This window comes from Conger conger, chromosome 18, assembly GCF_963514075.1.
Source record: "Conger conger chromosome 18, fConCon1.1, whole genome shotgun sequence".
In the NCBI taxonomy this organism is placed as follows: Eukaryota; Metazoa; Chordata; class Actinopteri; order Anguilliformes; family Congridae; genus Conger; species Conger conger.
This window is the reverse complement of record NC_083777.1, coordinates 19,142,605-19,166,757: the sequence shown is the minus strand read 5'-3', so window position 1 is coordinate 19,166,757 and position 24,153 is coordinate 19,142,605. Positions and strand designations below refer to the sequence as shown.

Sequence of the window (24,153 nt, the reverse complement as noted above, 5' to 3'; positions counted from 1 at the left end):
GCCTCCACAGGCCGCTTGGCACCTCCCCCTCTCAGAACCTCCACCTCACGCTCACGACTACTGTCTGTTCTGGCTCCACGGTGGTGGAACGAACTCCCCGTTGAGGTCAGAACTATAGAATCTCTCCCCACCTTCAAGCGCAAGCTGAAGACACACCTCTTCAAGCAGCACCTCTCCCCATCCCTCCCTACCTCCCTGTGAACCTTAATTGTTGTCTCTGTGACTTGCTTTGTGTATCGGTATTTTTAGTTGGCTAGGTAAGCAGTGTTTGGATAGTTAACTTTGGTGACTTTTGCTCTTTGTTTGTTTGTTCCAAAAAAAAAAAAAAAATTAAAAAAAACAAAAAAAAAAACAAAAAAAAAAACAAATGGCCCTTGTCCTTATCTTTGTTGTACAGGTAGCAGTTGAAATTGTACTTACCTCTAGGGTCTTTCAGCGAACTTATCCCTGGTTATGGGTATGCACTTTGTTGTACGTCGCTCTGGATAAGAGCGTCTGCCAAATGCCAATAATGTAATGTAAAAGATGTGTGTGACATAGACATACCCGGGAAAGAACCGTGCTGTACTGTGAAGGTGGGATAGTCAGCTCCCTTGGCTTGCAGTATCTCTTCATAATCTACTGCGGTGTAAATATCGGTCTAAATATTTAACATCATGACTTCAGCATGTCAGCAATTGTGGATTGGAAAGCCCCATTGCATTGACAGGAATTGCCAGTTGTAGCACCTGATTAAAAAAAAAAAATACTGTTGAAATACTGTCCCTCATTTGCAGTCTGCTCTCTACCTGCTATACTATACTAATAGTAACTTTTTTCATTTTATTTTATTTTTTACTATTTTTTATCACAAGTTACTGTTCTGGATTGACTGATCATAAATTGCACTGTCATTCCATTAACCCTTTAAAGGGGTGTTTCACTGGTACTTATTTTTGTTTACAAACGTACTTTTATTAGTTGATCATTTGAAGCACACACTAACTATAACTGATCAGTTAAAGGGAGTACTAACATGAAATAGTATCTAGACTTTATCTATGCTTACATGTTTATGTGTATCCCTCCAAAAAAATGATTCACTATTTCACTGCTTACAATTTATATTTAAATGGAGCAAAATTTACCAACCTCAATTTCCCACAGAAAGTTTTGGGATAGTTTCTGGGAATTTTTTGACCCTTTGCTGCCCTGTCAGCTCGTGACTCTTACAAAGTCAATTGCCAGTTCTGTAGGCATTCCAACACTTGAGAAACTGGTCTGTCATGCATTTACTGCACACAGAGAGGGTACGTTTGCACAGGAAATGTTCTAAATCTGAAAAGGTCACACTGGAGTCGATTTCCCCCGGAGTGAACCAGCTGACCCAATGGACTCGATGAAAGACCAGCTGGTTGACTGATGGCATCAAGTCTCACGGCTGCTTCCTCTTCATTTTATCACGGCAGTACACCATTTAATAGACACTAGATTTATGGCTTCTGCTAGCACGGCTATTTGCATTGAATGTATCATTTCAGTTTACTGCGTGCTCTATCCCACTGTGGCCATTTTGACCCCAACCAATCAATTATTTTAGGTCTGAAACAGATTGTGCCTTTAACACAAAACTCTAAATGGTTTTCAGACAAGACAGTACTTCACTGTGATAAATGGTCAAGTGTACATTTTCCATGCAGGAAGCTGCCAGTTGGCCTGTTGTTATGAGTCAGTGAGGCCAGTAATATGCTACTTGTGTATTAACTATTACTGTATCTCAAAGTGAACCGCAGAAACCTGAAATGTATCTTTTATATTAGGTGGAAATGTCCAACATCGGTGTGCATGTCTGATGCTGTACACATTCTACCAAATTGTCATGTTCATTATAATTTGAAAAGTGCATGATCGAAGACAGCAGTTTGATCAGTATCACTGTGTTTTTACTATTGGGCTAAGCCAATATTTCAGCAAACTGGTGTGTTGTAAGGGGCCTTACTGTTCTGGGTCATCGTTTTGCCCATGTTTTAATCCCCGTTTTGTTTAATGCTTCCTGTTCATAAAAAATAAATGAGGATTGATTCTAAATCCATTATTAATGAGGTTACTATCAGGTTTTCACAATGCCCAGGGATTCGGTGCAAAAGCGTATTCTAAATTCTGACCAGAGTAGTGAGTCCTGATCATTTATTTTAGGCTAAAGATCAATGATACTGAAATACCTGCCCTAGATACTACTATGAGGTTATCAAATCACGGTCCTCCAAGGCCGAGCACTGCAGGTTCTCCACCGTCCCTTCACCTGCGAATCTGGCCAAACATGAAAAACTCATTGTTCAGTCACAGTAATTATCCGGGAGAAAAGAAAAGCAGGGCTGGATTTAGATTCCAGGACCAGGAGTGAAGGTCACTGATGTGCAGTGTAGAGCAGGGGTGGCTCTGCCCATCTCTCAGTGCTATTTCATGCTCTACTCATACTTATTTAATTGGCCCAGTTATTTATGGATTTGGCATTTTAGCTGGTTTTAGTGATACGCTCATGAATGGCAGGTGGTCACAGTTCTTGGATGCCCCTCTCAAATTGCTGTGAAAGCATAGATTATATATCAAGTGTATTACTATGAAAGACTTGATGGTACTACTCATGCTTTTTATAGTATTATAGAAGCTTTGAATATAGTTCAATTAATGGTATGTGTTTTAATAAGTATGTTCTGGGCGTGAAGAAACTGAAAATGGCTTCTGTGTGGGACAGACAATCGGCATTAATATTTAATCCATGTTCTGATGCTATTGATTTAATCGTATTGATTTTAGAAATAAATTGCGCCGTTAAATTTGCTGTTAAAAAATCGAAATTGGATCTGTGTTTTGAGGGCGAAAAGCATTAAACAGGACGTGTCAGGCTTATGAAGGAGTGCCGTTTCATTAGCGAGGCTACGTTTGCTGACACTTCAGTTCCAATCAGCCAGGAGAGCAATCCCAGGCTTGTCTGTAACGTACCTCATAGACTTTCATTTAATCTCTGCACAGATCAAGCATGGACTCTATGCTGTAATACAGTACATTATGACTGCGGCTGGATAATTTGATCTCAGAGAACATCTCTCTGGCACTGCTCCCCCTGGAAGGTGATACCATATGGTAAAGAAAAATGCATTTCTGATGTAAGAAAATGATCAGTTTATTTTATTTAGAAATATACTTCCAATGTACGTGAAATGTATTGTATGCATTTGGAATACGATTTAGAAATACATGTACTGTATCATGCATTTGACATATTCTGGAAATGCATTTCTGAATGTATGCCAATGCCATTTTTTACAGATTATGAAATGCATATAAAATGTATTTTTTTGGATGGACTGGAAATAAGGAAGGGATTAGATCAACATAAAGGTTTGCATTGAAGTCTCAATGTAAGCGGTCTTTTCTGCTGGGAATTAGGATGAGGTGGTTATACACAACACCGTCACCAAACCTGAAATTAGAACTATAAAGAACTTTATACTTGAACTTTATCTGTATTGTATTTTTTAATGTTTCACATTATTAAGTAATGGAGGGGAATCAACTTATGCAACTTATGATATTGTACATTGACGCATTGTAAAGCGTTATTTGTTTGGTTGTATAAAGTTGTATAATCAAGTTGTACAATTTATAAAGTAATAATATAAGCCTATATTCTACACAAATTCCCAGAATCCCATCAGTGGGCTGCTGCCCCTGAGGTCCTGCAGGTTTATTTAAAAAAAGGAATTAAAATGCTTCTATTTCACTGGGTTTATTGGAAGGTGTACTCATCCGTGTCCTGAAATATGAATGTTTTCATCATATGGAGAACTTTATTGAGTTTTTTTAAGCTGTGCAATTTCTTTGCAACACATAAAGGGAGCAGGCAGGACTAATGTAGACACAACCCTACTCCAGTATGTTCATATGTGCACTCATGTCCAATCTTAACCTGAGTATTCTGCCATTCTCACTGTGAGTCATGTAAGCATCAGATTCCAGTAAGCAATATATATCATGATCCTGGATTGAGAGAACCAATAAAAAACCTGAGGGATTCCTCTATTAAACCAAATATTGAATGATGTAAACACCTTATTCAAAGCATACATCCTGTGTTTCCGCTGAGACTCGGGTTATAATTTACTCACTAGCTTGTCATCTTAGCAAACCAAAAAAAAAGCCTGTTTGTGACTGCGGGGCTCTGTTTAGAACATAGTGCAATTTCCACACAGCGATGTCATTAAGGCAATGGTGGAAACCACTGTTCGCAGGAAGTGTGTTTGCAAGTAAAAAAAGAAAGAAAAAAAGAGAACACAATAAACTAAATGTCCTGCAGGCTCTCCACAGCTTACATTTGAGAGTAAATCAAAGAGATAATCACGGAGTCTGTGATTGGGGAAACAATACACTCCATGAAGGTCGTCTTTTTGAGTTTGTCAATTTACGCCTCTTCAAACGAACATGATTGCTTCATTCTGGCTGAAATGCCTGTTCTTAAGTCTGTGAAAAACAATTGTCATCTTTTTAGAGGGCTTTTCTCCGTACACCATTGTTTTAACAATATCTGCCCCTCTCCATCATTCCCCTGTGCTGGTCTAACTTGTACTGTATATCTCCGTACAATTGTGGAACCCCAAGACGTTTCCAAGGCCTTGCTTTATGTGTCTCGTAGTTACCTAGCAACATGGAGCTTATTGTTTGGTGAGGTGGCATGGACTTTAGATCTTCTGTGCAATATGGAATAAAGGATAAGTATCTCTTGGCGTTCAGGTTGTAAACAGACCTGGTCAGTCAGTTGTAGCATAACAATAGTAGCTGAATGGAAAGCAGCATTTTGAAACCACACACCCTGAAAGTGTTGTGCTAGTTGAGGGTCTGTACTCTCTAGATGTGCTGTAGATAGATGGGAAATAATTTGATAGAATTTTGTATTGTATTTTTTTCCCCTTTTTGGAGTGCAGTGGAGAGAAGTGCTCAGGGAGGTTGTGTTCTGTGAGCAAGAATAATTGCATAATTAGAGAATAATAACAGCTGACCTTGGAGCAAGGCATTTGAAACCAAATGCACTTGTTGCCAAGGCATTGGCAAGCAGTGGATTTGATACCGGTCCATTCGATACCATTCTGTTTAACCTAATCTCTATTAATAGCAGTTTGTTTCAACTCAGTTATGTTCATTCTTCTATTGGGCCTGGCTGGTGTCAACTTGAGGAATTATATTGTTAAAGAGGAAGCCTACATGATTGTATCATGCCCCCTCTCTGACCCTCATTACGGTAACCTCAGAAGGTTGTTTTTGGAGCCGAGGGGGCAGTGTCTCATGCTGAGGCTGATTCTGTAATGTACCGAGCTTCCAGAATGTTCTGGAAGGTTCCCGGAAGATTATGGAATGTTCAGGAAGGTTCAGGGCCACAGCGCCCATGTCCCTTAGCGGCAGCCTGCAGTGAGGGGGCAGCGTAGTGCTGTGGGCTGGGAACTGGGGCCTTGACTGTGAGGCTGCGGGTTGGATTGCCTGGAGGGGCATTGCATTCACGTCCGTGAACAATGCTCTTAGCCTTAGTCAATCCAGTGTCCAGTATTCTGTGCATTACATTCACGTCCAGTGAATAATTCCACTGCGTGTAAAAGAATGAATGGAGCGTAAGTCACTCTGGATAAGAGCGTCCGCTCTGAAGCGTGTCTCGCCTGCGATCGATGGCTGGAGTATGGTCTTTCCTTCTCGCCCCATGCAGTTTTTACAATACAGAGAGGTCTAAACACTCATCTCCTCTGTGTGAGGAAAGAGACACAGGCCACAAAGCGAATAACAAAAACACAGATACTGCAAGCAGGTTACTGCTATCCTCCTTCAGGGCTGTTGCCATTGTGAAAGTGACATTTTTTTTATATAAAGAACAAGGCAACCAGTGCGCATTATTATGGCATTGTGTTACTATAGTATACGGCAGATCCTATAGGTCAGCTGACTCTCAGGCTCTGAAGATATCTATGTAGAAGACATGTATCCTTGCCTTCAGAGGCTTACAGATAGACACTACCACTTCACACATCTGCTACTTTACTTCGGGCAAATGTCCCTTCTTACTGCATATTTTCATATGTCTCGCATATGAATGTGGACCTGAATTGTTTTCCCTTCTAGAATATTCCACAGCCTTACAGGGCTGCAGCTAAGGGAAGACAGGGTGATTATTTCAACAAAATATTTCCACACGTTCAACATTATCCACCTCTTTGTTTCCTTCTTTTGGCTCAGAATATTATTATTAAGCCAGAATTGTACAACTACTAGAGTTGCACACTCTATTTTGCAGTTTTGACAAAGGGTGCAAATGTAATGGCTGTAATTATTGTGATTTACTAGATGGTTACAGTACAGAAACTGAAATGAGCTATTTTTAGACGTATACCCATGCCCTTCCTCCACTGACTGGTTAGCTTCTGTTTTTTATAGATATGACTCGGAAAGAAAGATAAGTAAAACAAGACCACAAAACTAAGGGGCCTACAACCGGTTGTTAGAGTAAGAGCAAATGTCCTTCTAAGGCGTGAGGCTCTGTTTGTGACGGGCTCTCTCCTCCTCTCAGGCTGCGAGCAGGTCTGGATTCGCTGAGCGGCCCGACATGGTGGTGTTGGAGGGACAGGCCTTGAGTGAGTGAGCACCGCGCGCTGGCTGGGATGAACATGCCACTGCACCAGATCTCGGTCATCCCCCGCGATGTCACCTCCTCCAGGGTCTCGGCCAGTGGGAAGGCCAAAGAGAAGGACCGCGACAAACAGGTAGGACATGGCCACCAATACAGGAGTACAAGAGAGACTGTAGTGCCTCCACAGTGCTGTTTTCAGACTTTTCGTCAAGAATGATTAGCAGTGGTACACATTGATGTTCAAACAGTGTGGAACCTGAACGCTACAAAACCCACTTACTTCACTTTGTGCCCAGAGCAGGAGTGCAGAGCAAAATAGGAAGAGGGTGAACTGAGCAGGCATGTGTGGGAAATGAAGACTGGCCATAGAGCTGAGGGTTATGGCCATTGAAGGCTAAGTATAGGGCAGGGGTGTCAAACTGAATTCCCAGAGGGCTGCAGGGTCTGCAGGTTTTTGTGGTTTCCTTTCAGTCAGCTGCCAATTAAGGAATGAGAACAAGGTCTGCAGATACGTTAACCAATCAATGACTGTAATGAACCACGGCTGCCCAGAACACCCCAAAAACCAGCAGACACGGCCCTCCAGGACTGGAGTTTGACACCTGTGGTATAGAGCATGGGGTTACAGGAATTGAAGGCTGGGCATAGAGCAGGGGGTTATAGGAAGTTATGACTGGGCATAGAGCAGGGGATTATGGGAAATTAAGGCTGGGTATAGAGCATGGGGTTATAGGAAGAGAAGACTGGGGATAGAGCAGGGCATTATGGGAAATTAAGACTGGGTATAGAGCTGGGGGTTATAGGAATGGGTGGATGTTGAGCAGACACTTACGGGAAATGAAGGCTGGGTATTGGGAATTTTGCCATTGCAATGGAATCTTGGTGCTGTCTTTTATGCATGAGCAAAGCTTTGGGAAGAATTTCCAGACATGTTAGTGGAGCAGCACAGCAGTGGAGATTTAAACTGGGATTACTGCATTAAACAACACATTAAACCCATCACACCATCGCGTTAAAAGCATGTCGAACACAGCCTGGTTTATTCTGTTCTAAAAGCTGTGAAGCTGTCATTGTACGGGAACTTATGTGCATATGTAAATGACATTTCAATTTATTTTTAAATGGAATTCCTCGAAGCGGTTTCTGTTTGGGCCTGTCAGCTGACTCTGTGTCACGGTGGTGGTCACGGGGTGTGAGGTTGATTCAGCAGAGCTTGAGAAGCCACAGGTGCATGTCATGAGGTCCCCGCTGTTTGCATGAAGCAGCCAGATGGGCAGGGCTATCACCCCCCCGCCCTCGCGCCATTAGAGCTGGCTCTGAGATGCTGACTGTCTCCGAATGCCAGCTCTCGCTCGTCACCGCCAGAAAGGCCAGAAATGGGGCTGTTCTGATTTTTATTTTTCCTTTTTTCTTCCTTCTTTCTACTCCAGTGACATTTAATGCTATAATGCTGGGGTGTCAGACAGATTTCCTGAAGGACTTTGGATTTGTGTAACTGATATTGCCCAGACTGCCTGTCTATGCACAGTATATTGTTACCCACACTTAAATAAATCTTTCTTCAGCTAAAATTGAGATGCTAAATCCTGTATACCAAATCTCCTGTTAAAATGTTCTTGCTTCTATATTTAATAGATTTTTTGATTTAGAAACATTAGCCCGTAATAGTATTATCCTGCTGTACAAAGTCATATGCCTCAGGCTATTTTGACTTGAAGACTGAACCATGCCCAGTATAAATTTGCCTGAAAACAGTCCAAAGTGCTTGTCCCCTAAGCTGCGGTGCAAAAACAATTTCTAAATGGTTTTGGCAGCGTATTTCAGCTCACACACTCATGCTTGCACGGGGAACCTCACATTAAAACTCACACTCTTACGCTTGTGTTCATAAGTGTGGTTGGTTAGATTGCAGCTGTTGGAGGCAGGCGCGGTGGTTGGACTCGTTATTGGCCGTCAGCAGTGACTTGTTAGGCGGTCGAGGTTCAGCCGCACACGGCACCGTGCTCCGCTCATGCTGCCGAGTGCTCTCACGAGCTGCCAGATTCAACAGCCAAAACAAAAGACGTGCTAAGTCAATCTGCTGTCGGTTGACACGGTTTTCACAGGATCACAATAGGCTTTGCATGCCAAGTGCTGCTAATCCTCCCAGGTGTTTTCGAGAGCATCCCTTCTCCTACATATGGTGGAAATTTATATATATATATACGTTTCTTAAACCCTGCCAGTTAATACACTGACTGTGGTTTTAGGCTTTGGGTTAAGATTACTTTCCGAACAGATTTGATCTTAAATCGCGTAAAACTCTTAAGACGAAGATTTAAACTAAACATTCTCCAGTTTTGTCTTAATTTGAATTTTACCTTATGTAGGAACAGCATATACAAGTGGTCCCCACCTGTTTTCACTTAAACAAGAGCCTGCAGTTCATATTAGCGTTGCTCGCCTGGCACACTGGACTGGCAAACTTCAAACTAGGCCTTGCAAATCAAATATGAATCAACATTCAGCAACTGCATTGCTTATTTCTCTCCTCTAATATTTTCAGAAAGTATTTCAGTGGATTGTTCATCAGGTCTGCCTTATTATTATATTTTGCCAAAAGGAAGCATAGTCCAACCAATCAGGTATCAGTTGTCCCTTGTTCTTGTTAATACCATTGGCCGTCTATCAGACAGAGCCCACCGACAGTACCGTATATACTGTAATATAATGGACATCTTCATTTAGGACAGTTGTCTGAAGCTAGGTGCGTTTGTTGAATTCAACATGGTACCTTTGGAAAAAGTATGAGAAATACTTCTGATGATAATAAGAGAATGTTCTTCCATGAGGACCAATGTCTTGTCTCAAAAGTATTTCAATTGCGATACAGATGACAGATTTCCTACTGAGAGTTATATAACTGTATGCCTTCAAACTATTTGTTCAGCTGGACAGATGAAAGCAAAGCTCTCTGTCCCCAAAGCTGGGCGGTCTTATCAAACCTCAGCACTGACCCTCATTACCACACACTGATCCATGTGTTCCACATCTAAATGATCAGTGCTTTTAAACTCTCTGCTGCAGTTTCTTAAGTAACTCCGACTGCAGTTGCTTAAAGGTTGTGTATATACCAGCATGGCTTATGCACTGTTCTGTTATGGTTCAATAACTGAGAAAGAATAAATAGCATTGAAGTAATCAGTGTTTAATTGTTTTTTGTTTATTATAAGGATACCCACGGATGACCAGCTACGACCATTACACATTACTCCTAGACATACAATCTAGTAACAAATAAAACCAATAAATTAAAACCAAGATGAGAGAACAATACACAATACACATAAACATCATAAATTCTGAGTACCTAATCATCAGGATAGCACATGGTGGTTAAGGTAGAATGTCAGTGTGTGGAAGGCATGTTTAGTGAGGCAGGGGGTTTTGGGGGCAGGGTCCAGAAACTGTCAGTTCACCGGGATGCCCCCCCCCGTGCGCATTTTGTTCCGCAGTGCGAGTAGCGGTATGTATGATCGGAAGCGGGTTTGACCCACCTGCTGCTGCCAGAGTGTTGTTCTATTCTTTTCCTGGAATAGAGGCGCGTGTCCGCGTGGGCGACAAGACCTCGGATCAAAACGAAACTGGGAAGCGCTGGAATTCCCCAGCAGTCATGGGGGGTGGGGGACTCTCGCACTCAGAGTGTTCCTGCTTGAGCGGCGTTCCCCCTCGGTCCTGACACGTCTTGCGTTCCTGACCACATCATGACCGTGCCCAAGACGGTGCGCGATTCAAACATCAATAACAGCTCTTCAAGAAGAGCATACTTCAATCCCACTAGCAGTTAAAACCAATAATTAGCCTGTGTTTCTTTTCTTCAGGAACATAGTTTGGAGAGTTGGTTATTGCAGAACTTGCCAAACACTTTGTATTAAAGCTTAATGCTGTGATTTTATTGCATGGCTTAAGTTATGGACCAATGTTAAGTGGCTTGCATTCTAAACTGGAGAAGAAGGTAAACGCATGGAACTAAAAAGTTCAAACTGACAAAACCATCCGTACTGCCACACTCTTTGTTGGCAATGGCAGGTTATCATGGATGTCAGGCAGTACCTATAGGATATAGGCATTACGCATGTGCCACACAGCCTGTGTACAGTTCTAGTTCCCATGACTGAATTCCTATTGAGCTTAGCCCATGATGTTGTGTGAAGGTTTGTGCTTTGTTGGAAGGGCCATCATGCTTCTAGAAACATCTTTGAGGCAGGTGGGCAACATATGACACAATCCATAGCTTATCCTCTTGGCCGTATATGTTTGTGTTAAAAATTGTGTTTCCTTGCATGCGGCCAAGGGAACTGTCTGGAAGGGTAATGACCATGGAAGTGCCCATCAAACGCCCAGCATTGGGTACTGTTAAGATCCATTTTACTGTTGGGATTTCACCTCGAGTTGCATAGTTTACAGAAATGTCACTTCTGTGACCAAAAGCACTGTCCGTGCACAACAGTGGAGAAAGACATGGACCATAGCTGTATTTTTTTCCAGTTAAATGCCTCCAATAATGTCCCTGTTTTTTCTGCATATGAATATGTGCTCAAAAGAATACTGTTGCGGATGAAATATTCATGAGCTTTTGTGAAACAATGGAAAGAAAAATATTTTGTTGCCATGACCTTCCTTTAATAATACAGTATTTGTCTGTAGGGGTAGGGGGGCTGGTGGGGGTGGGTGGCGGGGGAGGGTACTTCGAGGCATAGCTATGCTGATCATTCCTCCTTTAAAAAAGGGAAAATGTGTTGATGAAAAATCCAGCCGCCTACTGTTGAAGACCTTTTACGGTCACAGTGACTATGTAATATTTATCAGGAATTTTTGTAGCCCTTCAAAAAATCCACACAGACTTTTAAAAGGGTTTACATGTTGGCATACAGTACCTCATTATTCTAATTAATTTTGCATTTGAATATGCTGTCAACACATTGTGAAATGGTAATGCAGTTGCAGAGAGCATTCACTTGAGAAGTTTGGAGTATTAAACAAGGGGATATTAACTGAATTAATAGTTTTTATGAACATTTTAAATCGTCAGATGTCCTAAAAAAACTGTGTGCCATGACGTGAAAGGCAGTTATTTTAAAATGGGCTATGAATGGCAGACTGAGGCGCCAACGAAACAAAATGTATTAATAAACTGGTGTTTAATAAAACATCCCTTTTGCTTCCCTCTGGTTTAATGCATTATCCAGTTGTGCCTTCATGATCTGGCTCATCAAGTAGCCAACAAAGATAAATAATTCAGTGCAACATGGGATCCTTCCTCCATTACCTTTCAGGGAAGCAAAGCTAGGCTGCCCCATTTCTGTGTGTATTGGTGCCTTTTGTGTTTGTTTTGCTCGTTATTTATTTAATTTCATTTGATTATTTTATAGTTCTGCTTTATTCTTCCTATATGATTACCATCATCACTGCTATTTTATTTATGATACATTTTTTTATCTGTGCATGCTGTAAATAAGGAAAAAGCCGAATTGTACAATCAGTCTGATGTATCTCAGCTACATTTCCAGCTAGATTGCCTTTGAGGTCTCTGAGGTGCCTCCCCAGACTGAAGACCTTCTGCCTTTAAACAGTAATATCATCCATCCATCCATTATCTGAACCCGCTTATCCTCAACAGGGTCGCAGGGGGGCTGGAGCCTATCCCAGCATACATTGGGCGAAAGGCAGGAATACACTCTGGACAGGTCGCCAGTCCATCGCAGGGCACACACACCATTCACTCACACACTCATACCTACGTGCAATTTAGACTCTCCAATCAGCCTAACCTGCATGTCTTTGGACTGTGGGAGGAAACCGGAGTACCCGGAGGAAACCCACGCAGACACGGGGAGAACATGCAAACTCCGCACAGAGGCCCCGGCCGACGGGGATTCAAACCCAGGACCTCCTTGCTGTGAGACGGCAGTGCTACCCACTGCACCATCCGTGCCGCCACAGTAATATCAGCCTTTCGGATTTTCAAAAAGGCCTTATTAAGGCCCACTATGTTGTCTCTGTACCTGGCTCCTGTTTAAATGCTGACGGACAATCTTTGGAATTGTCGATGCTGCTGCAGCAATTTTCACCAGGGCACTTGTAACGCCTCAGTTTCCCACGATCGTCTGGGAGGTCAGTTTGCATGAAAACTTTAGCGGTTATTATTTTTAGCAAGTTGGACTCTCTGAAAGATAGTTTAATGCTCCCTGTAGATGTAACTTTGCCACAAGAGATTTGAATGTTCAGAGCGAATAATTAAGTCTTGCATACATAGCTCAACGTACAGAGATTTAAGACACTTGTGCGCATTGGGAAAAGGCTTTAAATAAAGTTTAAATCTTCAAAACTGCATTGTTCTGGCTCCCCTGGCCTCATATACTATGGCAAGTGTGTTTATTTTTAGTGCAGATTATATTAGACTTACATTTTTATAGAGGCTATGGTAATGTCATGCTCTCAAATTGAACATTGGTGAAAACTAATAGACTTATTAAAGCATTACCAAACAGCTCTGTTATCATTTCAATCTTTTTTACGAGAAATTTGCCTGAGCAACATTTAAGATTTTATGTCTCCCTTCTGTTCGACTCTCCATAATTGTTGCTGTTCAACGTGGACAGACTGAAAATTGCCAGTGTATTGGATGCTAACAATTTAAGCCTTGTTAACAATTAATTGGTCTCTATTGCAAAAATGCAATGGTCTCATAAATTGCATTTTTGATTAGCTGTGTTGTTACACTGTACCAGTTAACAAAGGCAAAATCTGTTTGGATCCAGTTTCTACACAAAATTCGGGGTCAAGGGTGGAGGCTCAGAGAGCTGAGGATAGATAAATGCCAGCAGTCTGTTATCTCTAGGGGGAAAAGGCTACAGTTTTGGAAGGGCTCCAGTGTTGGTCTAAAAAGGGCCATTTGATTTCCGTTTTTGGCTCACTTCCGAGAGCACCATTTTCAGAGCGACTTTTTGAAAGGTTCTCAATTAATGGTGACGTACTGACTGCCATCCCACAACTCCCACTGCCCGCATGATTAATGTGACATAAAATACATAGCTGTGTGTTTGGAGCATTTGTCCAGCATGGTCATAAAGAAATGAGTGGCTTAACATATGCACCGGTGCGCTCATTGGCTCACATAGTGCTTGATCACAGCCACTTAGGAAAGCTGGTCCCTTATCCAAGAACTCAATCATTCAAGAACCTTTGTCCAAGAAGATCATTGCTCAACAATTTGAAAAGAAACCTAAAATTGTTTTGTTGAGGACCAGTGTTTCTCCACTGCTGCTCTCTCTGCTGGGTTTTTACCCTCTCTGTCAACCTCTCTGCCTCCTACCGGTCTGATAAAGCAAAAATACAAACAGTGGGGTCTGTCTATTCTCCTTATCTAAATAAAAGGAGACTGTGAAGATAGTTCCAGCAGTCCATAACTTCAGTATATTGAGCGCAAAGTGGCGTTATGATATCAATTACATGCACCTGCAAAATGTTGCCAATTGGCCCAATAAAGTGTAAATGCTCTTCATTTGTCATGAAATCCACACGCCTGCACTTTTGATGGATGGAGGAGGGCGGGCGAGATGCCTGGTGACTGAGTGTGTGAGCTCACTGGTGACAGCTGGGCTCCGAGGCGAACAGACTGTCCCAGGGGGCCTTGGGAGATGAGGCGCTGTTGGCACGGTCGCCCCCGGTTACGCACAAAACGTGACTTCTCTCAGCGTCAACCTTTGGTCACCGTATGACTGACCTCGACCTAGATTTGTCCAGTCATGTTGCTATTGATTAGTCTCTGACTGCAGCACATGCCCTACGGAACAGGCTGCTGAATGTGTCCGTTTGTGACTAGAAATCGTGCTGTTTGTTTCTTACCATGCGCCTGTTAAAAACCCTTAGCAGTAACATGCATAGTGCTTGAGTAGTGGCCATTAAAGTCTGTTGTCATCAAGGCAGTGGAGAATAAATTCTGTATACACATGATATTTGGTATTACATAAAGGTCCAAATCCAGATGTCAGACGTACTTTCCCACAAAGGAATGTGCTTAACTGAGCTGAGCTGAGCTCCCTGTCTATTTTCAGCACCTCACAATTACAGCCTCGTGCAAATTCATTTAGTCACTTGCTGATTACGTGTTTTTTATTATTTCATTTGATGAGTGTCTGTATCCACATCCATTTGTCTGAATATTTTTCTGAACCCTATGAAGCTTCCTGAAAAGGTCTTCTGGTTAGTTTTCATTCTCTGGGCATTCATTTACAGTGATTTCTGTGAAATCTGCCTTCAAATGGATGGATTAGGCCACATTACAGGAAATGAAGGAATCCAACAGAAGTGGACTAAAATGAACCAATGAGACTTTACAATGACGATGGATACAAGAGACTAGAATGATAATGAGCAAGAATAAAATAATCAGCTGTGATGATGGACACACCTGGATAAGGGTGGTCTGGAGATTATGCAGATGAAGATTAGTGTAATTCACAGATTAAATGGTAAACAAAGATGGCTGTGAATTAAAATACGAGTAAATGCTTGATTCAGTTGATTTGCACAAGGGTGTACTTATTGCTACAGAAGGTAATTTTTGAAAAAGAAAATGCATTTTATGCTTTATGTGAAGGACTGTATTAATGTCTTAAAACAAAATATTGGCATTTTTGCGAACAGTAAGAACTGTTAGTCATTTATTTTCAGGCAGCGTATCTGCAATGACAATAAATAGTGAATTATTTAGCATAGATTTATGAATATAAATGATAAGTAAAATTGCTTTGCTGCTTGAGGCACAATAGCAATCCGGAAAATGTGAATTTTGTTGGTCCCGGGGTCAGAAACCTTCATTCCGCGGTTATCTGGTAGCGTCAGGCTGCTCTCACCTTGACCAGTGCATTGTGGGAGGAGTGACCCCTGTTGAGCGAGGGTCGTTAGAAACGGTGGCTTGTACACTGCGTACGTGTCTGACAGCCATTGCCGAAAAGCAGAGGAAAACATTACCTCTTGTGAACTCGAGAACTGTGTTGTGAGCGTTTGGGTACGGCTGTCCCCATAGGACCTGGGTCTGAGTGAAACGCGGAAATGTAATGCCGATGATTAAAATGGATTGGGCTTTTGTTTGTGGAGTTTGTGTCGGGATCTCAAAGTGCTTCACAGCTAAGAGGGGAGAAGCAACACAGCTGCCAATAATTCGTAGCCCACCTGCTCGTTGCCAAGCAGTCATTTTGCATCACTCCTCAGCTTAAGTGGAGAGGGGCAATTACTGTAAACAGTCCAGTCATTGGGGAACTCCATGAATCTTTAATGGCCGCAATGTCTCATATACAGTTGGATCCTGTAACACAGTGTCTCTATCAGTGAGTCTCTCATATACACTCCTACAGCACAGTGTCTCTATCAGTGAGTCTCTCATACACTCCTATAGCACAGTGTCTCTATCAGTGAGTCTCTCATATACACTCCTACAGCACAGTGTCTCTATCAGTGAGTCTCTCATACACTCCTACAGCAGTGTCTCTATCAGTGAGTCTCTCATATACACTCCTACAGCACAGTGTCTCTATCAGTGAGTCTCCCATATACACTCCTACAGCACAGTGTCTCTATCAGTGAGTCTCTCATACACTCCTACAGCAGTGTCTCTATCGGTGAGTCTCTCATATACACTCCTACAGCAGTGACTCTATCGGTGAGTCTCTCATATACACTCTTACCTCACAGTGTCTCTATCAGTGAGTCTCCCATATACACTCCTACAGCACAGTGTCTCTATCAGTGAGTCTTCCATATACACTCCTACAGCACAGTGTCTCTATCAGTGAGTCTCTCATACACTCCTACAGCACAGTGTCTCTATCAGTGAGTCTCTCATATACACTCCTACAGCACAGTGTCTCTATCGGTGAGTCTCTGGAGCATCAGTGTTGTGCTTGGTCCAGAGGGAGTACAGCTGTTCCCCCACCCGGCCCATCAACAGGCAGGAATGAGTTACTGCCCTCTGCGTAGGAGGAGATAAAATGATTTTTCTCCCTCACTTTGTTTTTATTGCCCCTACCTCCACCTCCTGCCAAGGCAAACAAGAACTCTGACCAGACATTTTTCTTTCTACGCCGCTTCTCACAGTAGCAAAGTAAAACAAAGCTAAGTCCTTGCTTTGCAGCGCTATTTATTTATGGATGACCTTAAAGAGCTAAAAACATCCCACTTCGTCATTTGCACGTGTAGCCAGTTTCCTGTGTGCAGTGTGTTATGGGATGGAAGTCTTGGAAGTCTTGGGAGTGTATGAGTTCTGTCAATGTTTATGTTCACGTAGATGATAAATACTGACATATCCCCCGGTACTCAGCGATAGTGCTGAACTGGTTAGTAGGTACCCCTTATCGCATGAACGGGCCTGAACTCGATCCAGCATGATACGATAGTGTACTGTTTGAAATAAAGAACGAGTTACTGGCACTGAGTGTGATTGATCGAGAGGGAGAGAACAGGAGAAAGCAAAGCACATACCTACTGTACCACATTCCAGCAGGGGCTATGTCAAGCAACGCCCATCAAAGCGGGACTCTCGCATGCTGGAACACAGCCCGTGGATCTTACATTGAAATGGCTTTTCCAGCAATTTCCTTCCCTGACATTCCAGAAAAATCTTTCATCCCGTAGGACCTAATAGTAATGTAACAAGTCCTTGAACTGTGTGAGATTTGCAGTAGTGCTCATGTCCTTTGTTAGTTGGCACAGATTGACACAGACTGACTCTTCGATGAGAATAAAGGTCCCTTTATTGTAGAATGGAATCTGCATCGCCGGTCACCTCGACCGTAGTTTCGACAGAAAATACTCAAAATCAATACAAAGTACAGCGCGAGTACACATGCACATTAGCCAATGGCTAAAAGAAACACAGCCGCTTGCTGAAAATGCTCAGTCATTTCTTAAAGACTTCAGTGTTTACCCACCGTAAGACTGTTAGCTCTTGAACCGAGTTAAAGACAAAGACCACCCCCTCACTTTCATGGGCCAGGGAATTATACACCAATGTTTCACTTCAGGCTGTTCTCTTTTAGGTCTGCTCCATGAATTATTTTAAACCGCAAAAGTAAAAGTTTGCTCTCCCCCTCTCCCCATCAGGTGTAAATTCTTTTGCATAGAGACTGTTAATCCAGGAAGGTCTTAGAGGTTCAAAGTGAAAGTGCACTTATTATGCTCAGTTTTGTTTCAAGCAGAAGTTGTGGTGGTTATTATTTCAGTGGTAGAAAGCGGTTGGATGTCTGCCTTCCTGTGAAAGGTCAGCATCAGAGGGAACTGATGGTGATCTCTTATTCTGTATGTTCCTCTGCAGTCAGGTTGATTGACACCGATGGAATGTGCTTTGGATGTTAAATAGTTATTTGGGTTGCTACCTTTTTTTTTTACATAGCAGTTTATTGGACGTGTGTTTACCTGGAGGGTTTCATTTCCAATCATGTAGTAAACACGTTTAAATCAGGTTTGATTGCATATAATAAAGGAAAAAGAAAATAAATATTGCCATTTCACATCTACAGCATGTCAGATTCAAGGTAGACTGAGATAATAGCCTACATTATTACATTATTCCTTTATATTATTGTTATGGTGAAAACAATGTCAAAATTAATGGAAAGGGTTTATTTGAAAGCGCAAACATCATCCGCATTACTTGCCACAGGGTTTGGCTTGGCTACTGGTACAGTATATGTGATCCGCTATCGAGTGCTGACAGCTGTGAAAACCAGGGTGCCTGGCAGGTCGCATATTCCACATCATCCATTCACTGAAATATGAGGCGTGATTGCAGTTTTCCCACACAATTATCCGTACGATGGCCTTTACAGGCACGCAAATATTTACGGAAAAGCACTTAACTTGCTGATGCCGCATGCGCACGGTCGCCATTATGGTGAATGGCTTGAAGGAAATTAAGTAAGAAGGATCTCATGTTCTTATTGAAGTGTTTCTCGTGCAGCATTGTTGGTACGGAGCTGTATCTCGCTGGTGAGATGAGACGAGATGAAAGCCATGCTCTGATTGAGTAGAATGCTAAACAGTTTGTGCTTTGGTTTTGAAACATTGTTGGGATAATAATACCTCATTTCCATTTAACTGTGTGGATTTAGCATTACCCTGGGGCCTAGTCTGATTCAATTGCATTGTTGATATTTCAATATCTGATTTTCTTTTTCTTTTTTTTTGCCTGCTTAATCAGGCATTGTAATATCTTGTTTCAGTCTCCACAGAGCTTTGTACCTTGTTTGAGAAGTCCTCCACACTCTGCGATGAAAATGGCAGCACGCTTGTCCTTTGATTGTATAATAATGTGGTCATAGTCTATTGGCACAGCTGCCCAGGGTTGCGTGTGATTTAGGACTGCTGCTCCTGTGTGCTAGGGGGCAGTAGAGAGCGTGAAATACCTGTGGGTCATTCCAAACGCTTATTTCTCACCTCTTATCTCCTCGTTCCTTGCCTACCTCTCCCCATCTGTCACGTGTGTAACTGACGCAGCTTCAAACTGATGTCCCGTTTGCCCGATTCCCTTCTTTGCTCGCTGTCTTTCCTGCCCCCCATCGATGGGTGGAGCTAGCAGCAGGAAAAACGTTAGGAAAAGAGAGAGAGCGATCGGACAGAGCCTGGTTTACCATCCCAAATGCTCCTTAAGAATGAGACATACGAAGGCAGGCAGATGGGCGGTTTACAAGCCAGATTATGTCACCACCTACTCTTACTGTCGGTTCATAATGTGCCCTGACATCTGAGGGGAATATTAAATTAGATATGATATTTACGCAAGCTGTCTGGAGAAATGGGAATTGGGTGGGGGTGGTGAGCCTGCTGAATTAAGCTTCTCGCTAATCAGGAGATGCAGCCCGTATTTGTGTGTGTGTGTGTGTGTGTGTGTGTGTGTGTGTGTGTGTGTGCGTGTGCGTGCACATGTGTTTGTGAGGGTGTCTGTGCCCGCGTGCGTGTAAATCATGTAGGCTGAACATTAGTTTTTAACTTTGATCGTGACATGAAAATTTATTGGAATCATATACTTTGACTAGATTATTACTTAAAGGTATTTTGAAAACATACAAAGGGAAACTGCCCCTTTTCATAGAATAGAGCTCAACCCTGCTTCTGTCAAAATGGCTTCCCTTCTGTTCCTTGCAGACCTGTATTTAACCCATCTTGATTGCAATCAGCAGCAGGTGTGCAACTATCAGTGGTTGCCTGGAAATAGACATGACATTTTACTGAGCAGACGCTTTTATCCAAAGCGACAGACCGCATTAAGCAGCAGACACTTTCCCTTAAGAAGCTTGAAAACATTTTAATCATTAAACAAAGTCATTGTGAAGAGGCCAACACTGATCTTAGTTTCTCGTGGAGTGGAGGCAGCAGAATTCTCCATATCCCAAGTCCCAGATTGGCTGAGCTGACCTTTACTTGGAGAAGCAGTTTCCGAGCTGGTGAAGACCGGGAGGCGATTTCGTCTGAGAGGTGTGAGCTCACAATTGATTTGATAATTGGACGAACCCTCCCAGGCTCTGTTTAATTAACAGCCCGTCCTTGTATTGGCCACCGAGGGGGATCCAGGCACACACCGGTACGCATCAGCACCAATGCACAGCAGAGCTCCACATTCTGCTCAACCCGAGCTGGCCCTCAGCGAGAATAAGGGCGAATTCGATAGAATTAAAAGCTCCGCCGTAATGACTATCCGGGAACCGTATCCGTCCTGCATCCGTCCGGGTTCTTACCAAGGCAGTCATGCTCAGATATTAACTGAAAAGTCTGAAACATTAAAGGAGGCAACCTAATTGTCTCCTCACTGCTTGCTCTGGAGTTGTCAGTAACACCTGAACCTGTGAAAATGTTCATGTTTTTAGGTGCAGTAAAATTAGCACTTATCCATCTGAAAATGTTTTAAAGCTTGTTGCCGTAACCTCCACTAACAAGCATGTGCTGCCCTCTGTACCTGTGATATCAGTGACTGCTTATTTTTACACTGCAGCTCACAAGTCAGGCTCGCACAGATGGGTAGGAATGCACTTTGGCCGGTTTCACTCACAGATTAAGCTTGGTCCTGGAGATTTGTATGAAGAATCTCAGAATCTCATCACTTGGACACCTGGCCATATCTCAATTGCAGTGGGGGCAGGCAGGGAGAGGAGGGGTTTAAGGTTGTGCCAACCAGCACTTACAATTTCCTTAAAGAAAAAAAACACCACATGATTAACCATTCAATGAACTTCACTGTGACAAGGAAAATAATTGAACAAAGAATCTTCAAAGTCTGTCAAAAGCAGTACATGTCTGCCAGACAGAGGTCATTTTCTACCAAATGAAATCCCAGTTAACTTGGAAAAATATGCATCATTGTCAAGTGCATTGTTGAGACAAGCATCTCTTCCAGAGAACCACTGGCTTCCAAAGCTGCTTCTAAGTTCACTGAATTTGACCTCTCCTTGGTTCTTCTTTTAACAAATCATTCAGACATCTGGCTAGCATCAGTAGAGAAGCTGTACATTCCAGCATGCTTCTTGGACAGGGACACCAAACCCATTCTTGGCTGGTAACAGGAGATATAAAATATAGAATGTAGGGGAGGGGGGGTGTTTTTTTTGGGCAGTCATGCTTGAAATTCTAATTTTATAGAATGTAGGTGGACTGGTTTTGTATCACTGGTTAGTTTGTCTGTGACATACTGTATAGTTGACATACATTGCCCTGTACCTTGAACTTTTTCTTGAGCTTGGAAAATGTGTCATGTCACAACATCAAGGTGAGGGAATGCTGTTTATCTGCTCAGTGGAGAGAATGTCCACATGCATTGCAGAGGTGCTGGAGCCTGTTTTGCCAAATCTGTGAAATCTGAACTAAATTATGAGCACTACGTGTAACAGCTGAAGCTTTGAACTCAAGTATTCGGAAACGTGAACTGGCAGACCCCAATGTGGGCATTGAAGTTACCGCCCTTTAAATGCTAATACACAAACTGCTGGCCGTTTTATTCAGGAAGTTAAAAGTTAATTATTTTGTCAACAAATACAGTAAAAGGGTGTGCCAGAGGCTGTGACTGTGTTTGAAGTTGTGTGGGAAAAGTATGTGGAATACAAACACTCTGAAGTCTGTCTCCTTGGACAGCCAGCACTAAATGGCCATGTCTTCAGGAAATTCAGCAGCCCAGTAATGATGTGACGAGACACAGGAGTTCAGGGTCTTTGCTCCAGTCAAGTCTCTTTTAAATCACATAGAAATATGAACATATGAGTCACATTCGTATTACCGTGCAGTAGCAGTTGACTTCCACTTAACATTAAATCCTCGACTGTCATTCATTGTAAAAAGTGGATATTTGCGCTGTACTGGGCCCTGACATGAAAAAAAAAGTTTTTTCCTGTCTGCTTTTCAATGCCTGTTTTGAGAAATGACGTAGGTTCATTTCTCTGCTTCTTGCTTCTTTGTAATAATTCTATCCAAACATCAAGGCTTATATTTGCTATTTGTTTTTCTTTCTTTACGTATTTTTTGAAATGGATATGTGGGCCATTATCATGATTCAGGATAGGCATGCCCATTTATTTTAAAAGGCTTATTTGAACAAATTAGATTTTTTGATTTAATCTGTTTCTAACAATGTTCTGTTAAGGCAAAAAGGCATACTATTTCTTCCAGTGATGGACTGAAGTGATTAAATGCACTAGCTTTTCAGTGGATTTTACTTGTATTTGCTTCTTGCTTCTTGATAGATGCATGCTCTTATAGTCATTATGGGCCATGTACTGTATGATGTTATTTCTGCAAATCAAGTCTTTCTTACTCTAATAATACTGAAAATGTTCAAGTATATATAATCTAATAGAACAACTTCAGTAATCTTTGTATAATAATCTTCCTTTATTACTCATTCCAGCAGTAAAGATCTTGTTGCGGAGAGTGGCTTTTTGTTTGCTCCTTTGGACCTCTACATATACCACATAATTGATAAAATGGGAAAATAAATGTGTTGTGATGTCATAACACCAATCAGAGTAATCTGTTTTGCAGAGCATTGTGGGTACAATATGTCACTAGCCTTCCTGCACGGCACTGGTTGGCATAGAATCATGTTAGTACTAATGCAGTTACCTCCAAGAGACAAATAATGACAGGCTAATTACAGTAACTGGAAAGGAGAGATTTGTCAACAAATTTTAGTCTGCACCCCTGAGTTGTTCATACCGTATATTCACACTAGTTTGATTGTTGCTGTTGTACTCTAGATGTACCGTTCAGCTTCCGTTCCTAAACCACAACCATGACCAAACCATAATTACAACCATAATCCTGACCAATATTCCATGTTTCATATAGTAAATAAGAGGTTGTATCTTACTAGGTAGAATATTATGTGTTGGTTGAAAGCTGCATTCACTGTCTTCCCCTTAGTTCTCGAGGTTAAAATGTGCCACTGTTTAATTGGCTACTGCTAAAACAGAACTCTATATTTATTTTATTTGTGTACATATTTCCAATGGACAATCTCAAGACATTCCTGCCAACTAACCTCTGAGGAGCACTTTTATTTATTGACTGTTGACTAGCTAGTGTTTCCCAAAACGTAAATAACAGAATCTGTGTAATCATATCAAAAGTAGAAAATAGATGACTGGAAATTTGATTTGATTTCATCCTAGTAATAGCAGTCCTGAATCTTACCAGTGTCTGCCAGCACATAGCCTGCTCTGTGTACTCATCCTGTGTTCTTTGTAACACAGAACAGTGTTCTCACATAGACACAGCTTCCGATCCTTTAAAATCAGATGGAATTAAAGCGCTTTCTGTTGGCTGAGATGGGAATTCTTTCACCCACCAGTAAAGCACAAGTTATGCCAGAAATGTAAACCTTCAAACAGATGGAGCCTTGGGAGGTTTGGGGCCATATGTGTGCCCGCCTGTGTCCGCGTGTCTACGCGTGCTTGCTGTGGAGCAGACATCTGTTTGGTCGCTGGCAGGGCCTTTTTTGGACCGGTTGGAGAAAAGGTAGTCCACTTGGAGCCTGTGCCAAATGCACATTTAGAAAGCGGCCCTTTCCAAAGTGACACAGCTTCATCTTTTCTGAAAGTTATGCCGCTGTTCGGTGTTACTGCCTCCCCTCTGTTAATCACTCACTTCTCAGCTGTACTGCCAATTTTTGCACATGTCTGCTGGTTATAATTACAGTGGTGTGAAAAAGTGTTTGCCCCCTTCCTGATTTCCTATTTTTTTTTGCATGTTTGTCACACTTAAATGTTTCAGATCATCAAACAAATTTAAATATTAGTCAAAGACAACACAAGTAAACCCAAAATGCAGTTTTTAAATGAAGGTTTTTATTATTATGGGAGAAAAAAAATCCAAACCTACATGGCCCTGTGTGAAAAAGTGATTGCCCCCCCTGTTAAAACATAACTTAACTGTGGTTTATCAAACCTGAGTTCAATTTCTCTAGCCACACCCAGGCCTGATTACTG

General features: G+C 42.1%; 1 protein-coding gene across 2 annotated transcripts in view; it reads left to right on the top strand.

Annotated features, from left to right (window-relative positions):
• The window catches only part of marchf8 (membrane-associated ring finger (C3HC4) 8), an 87,724-nt gene that overhangs the window by 13,731 nt on the left and 49,840 nt on the right, over window positions 1–24,153 (top strand). For both annotated transcript variants that reach the window (XM_061227628.1, XM_061227626.1), the window contains exon 2: window positions 6,587–6,779. In XM_061227628.1, coding sequence (XP_061083612.1) covers window positions 6,678–6,779 — 102 coding nt within the window. In that variant the 5' untranslated portion in view covers window positions 6,587–6,677. The remainder of the gene's footprint in view (window positions 1–6,586; window positions 6,780–24,153) is intronic.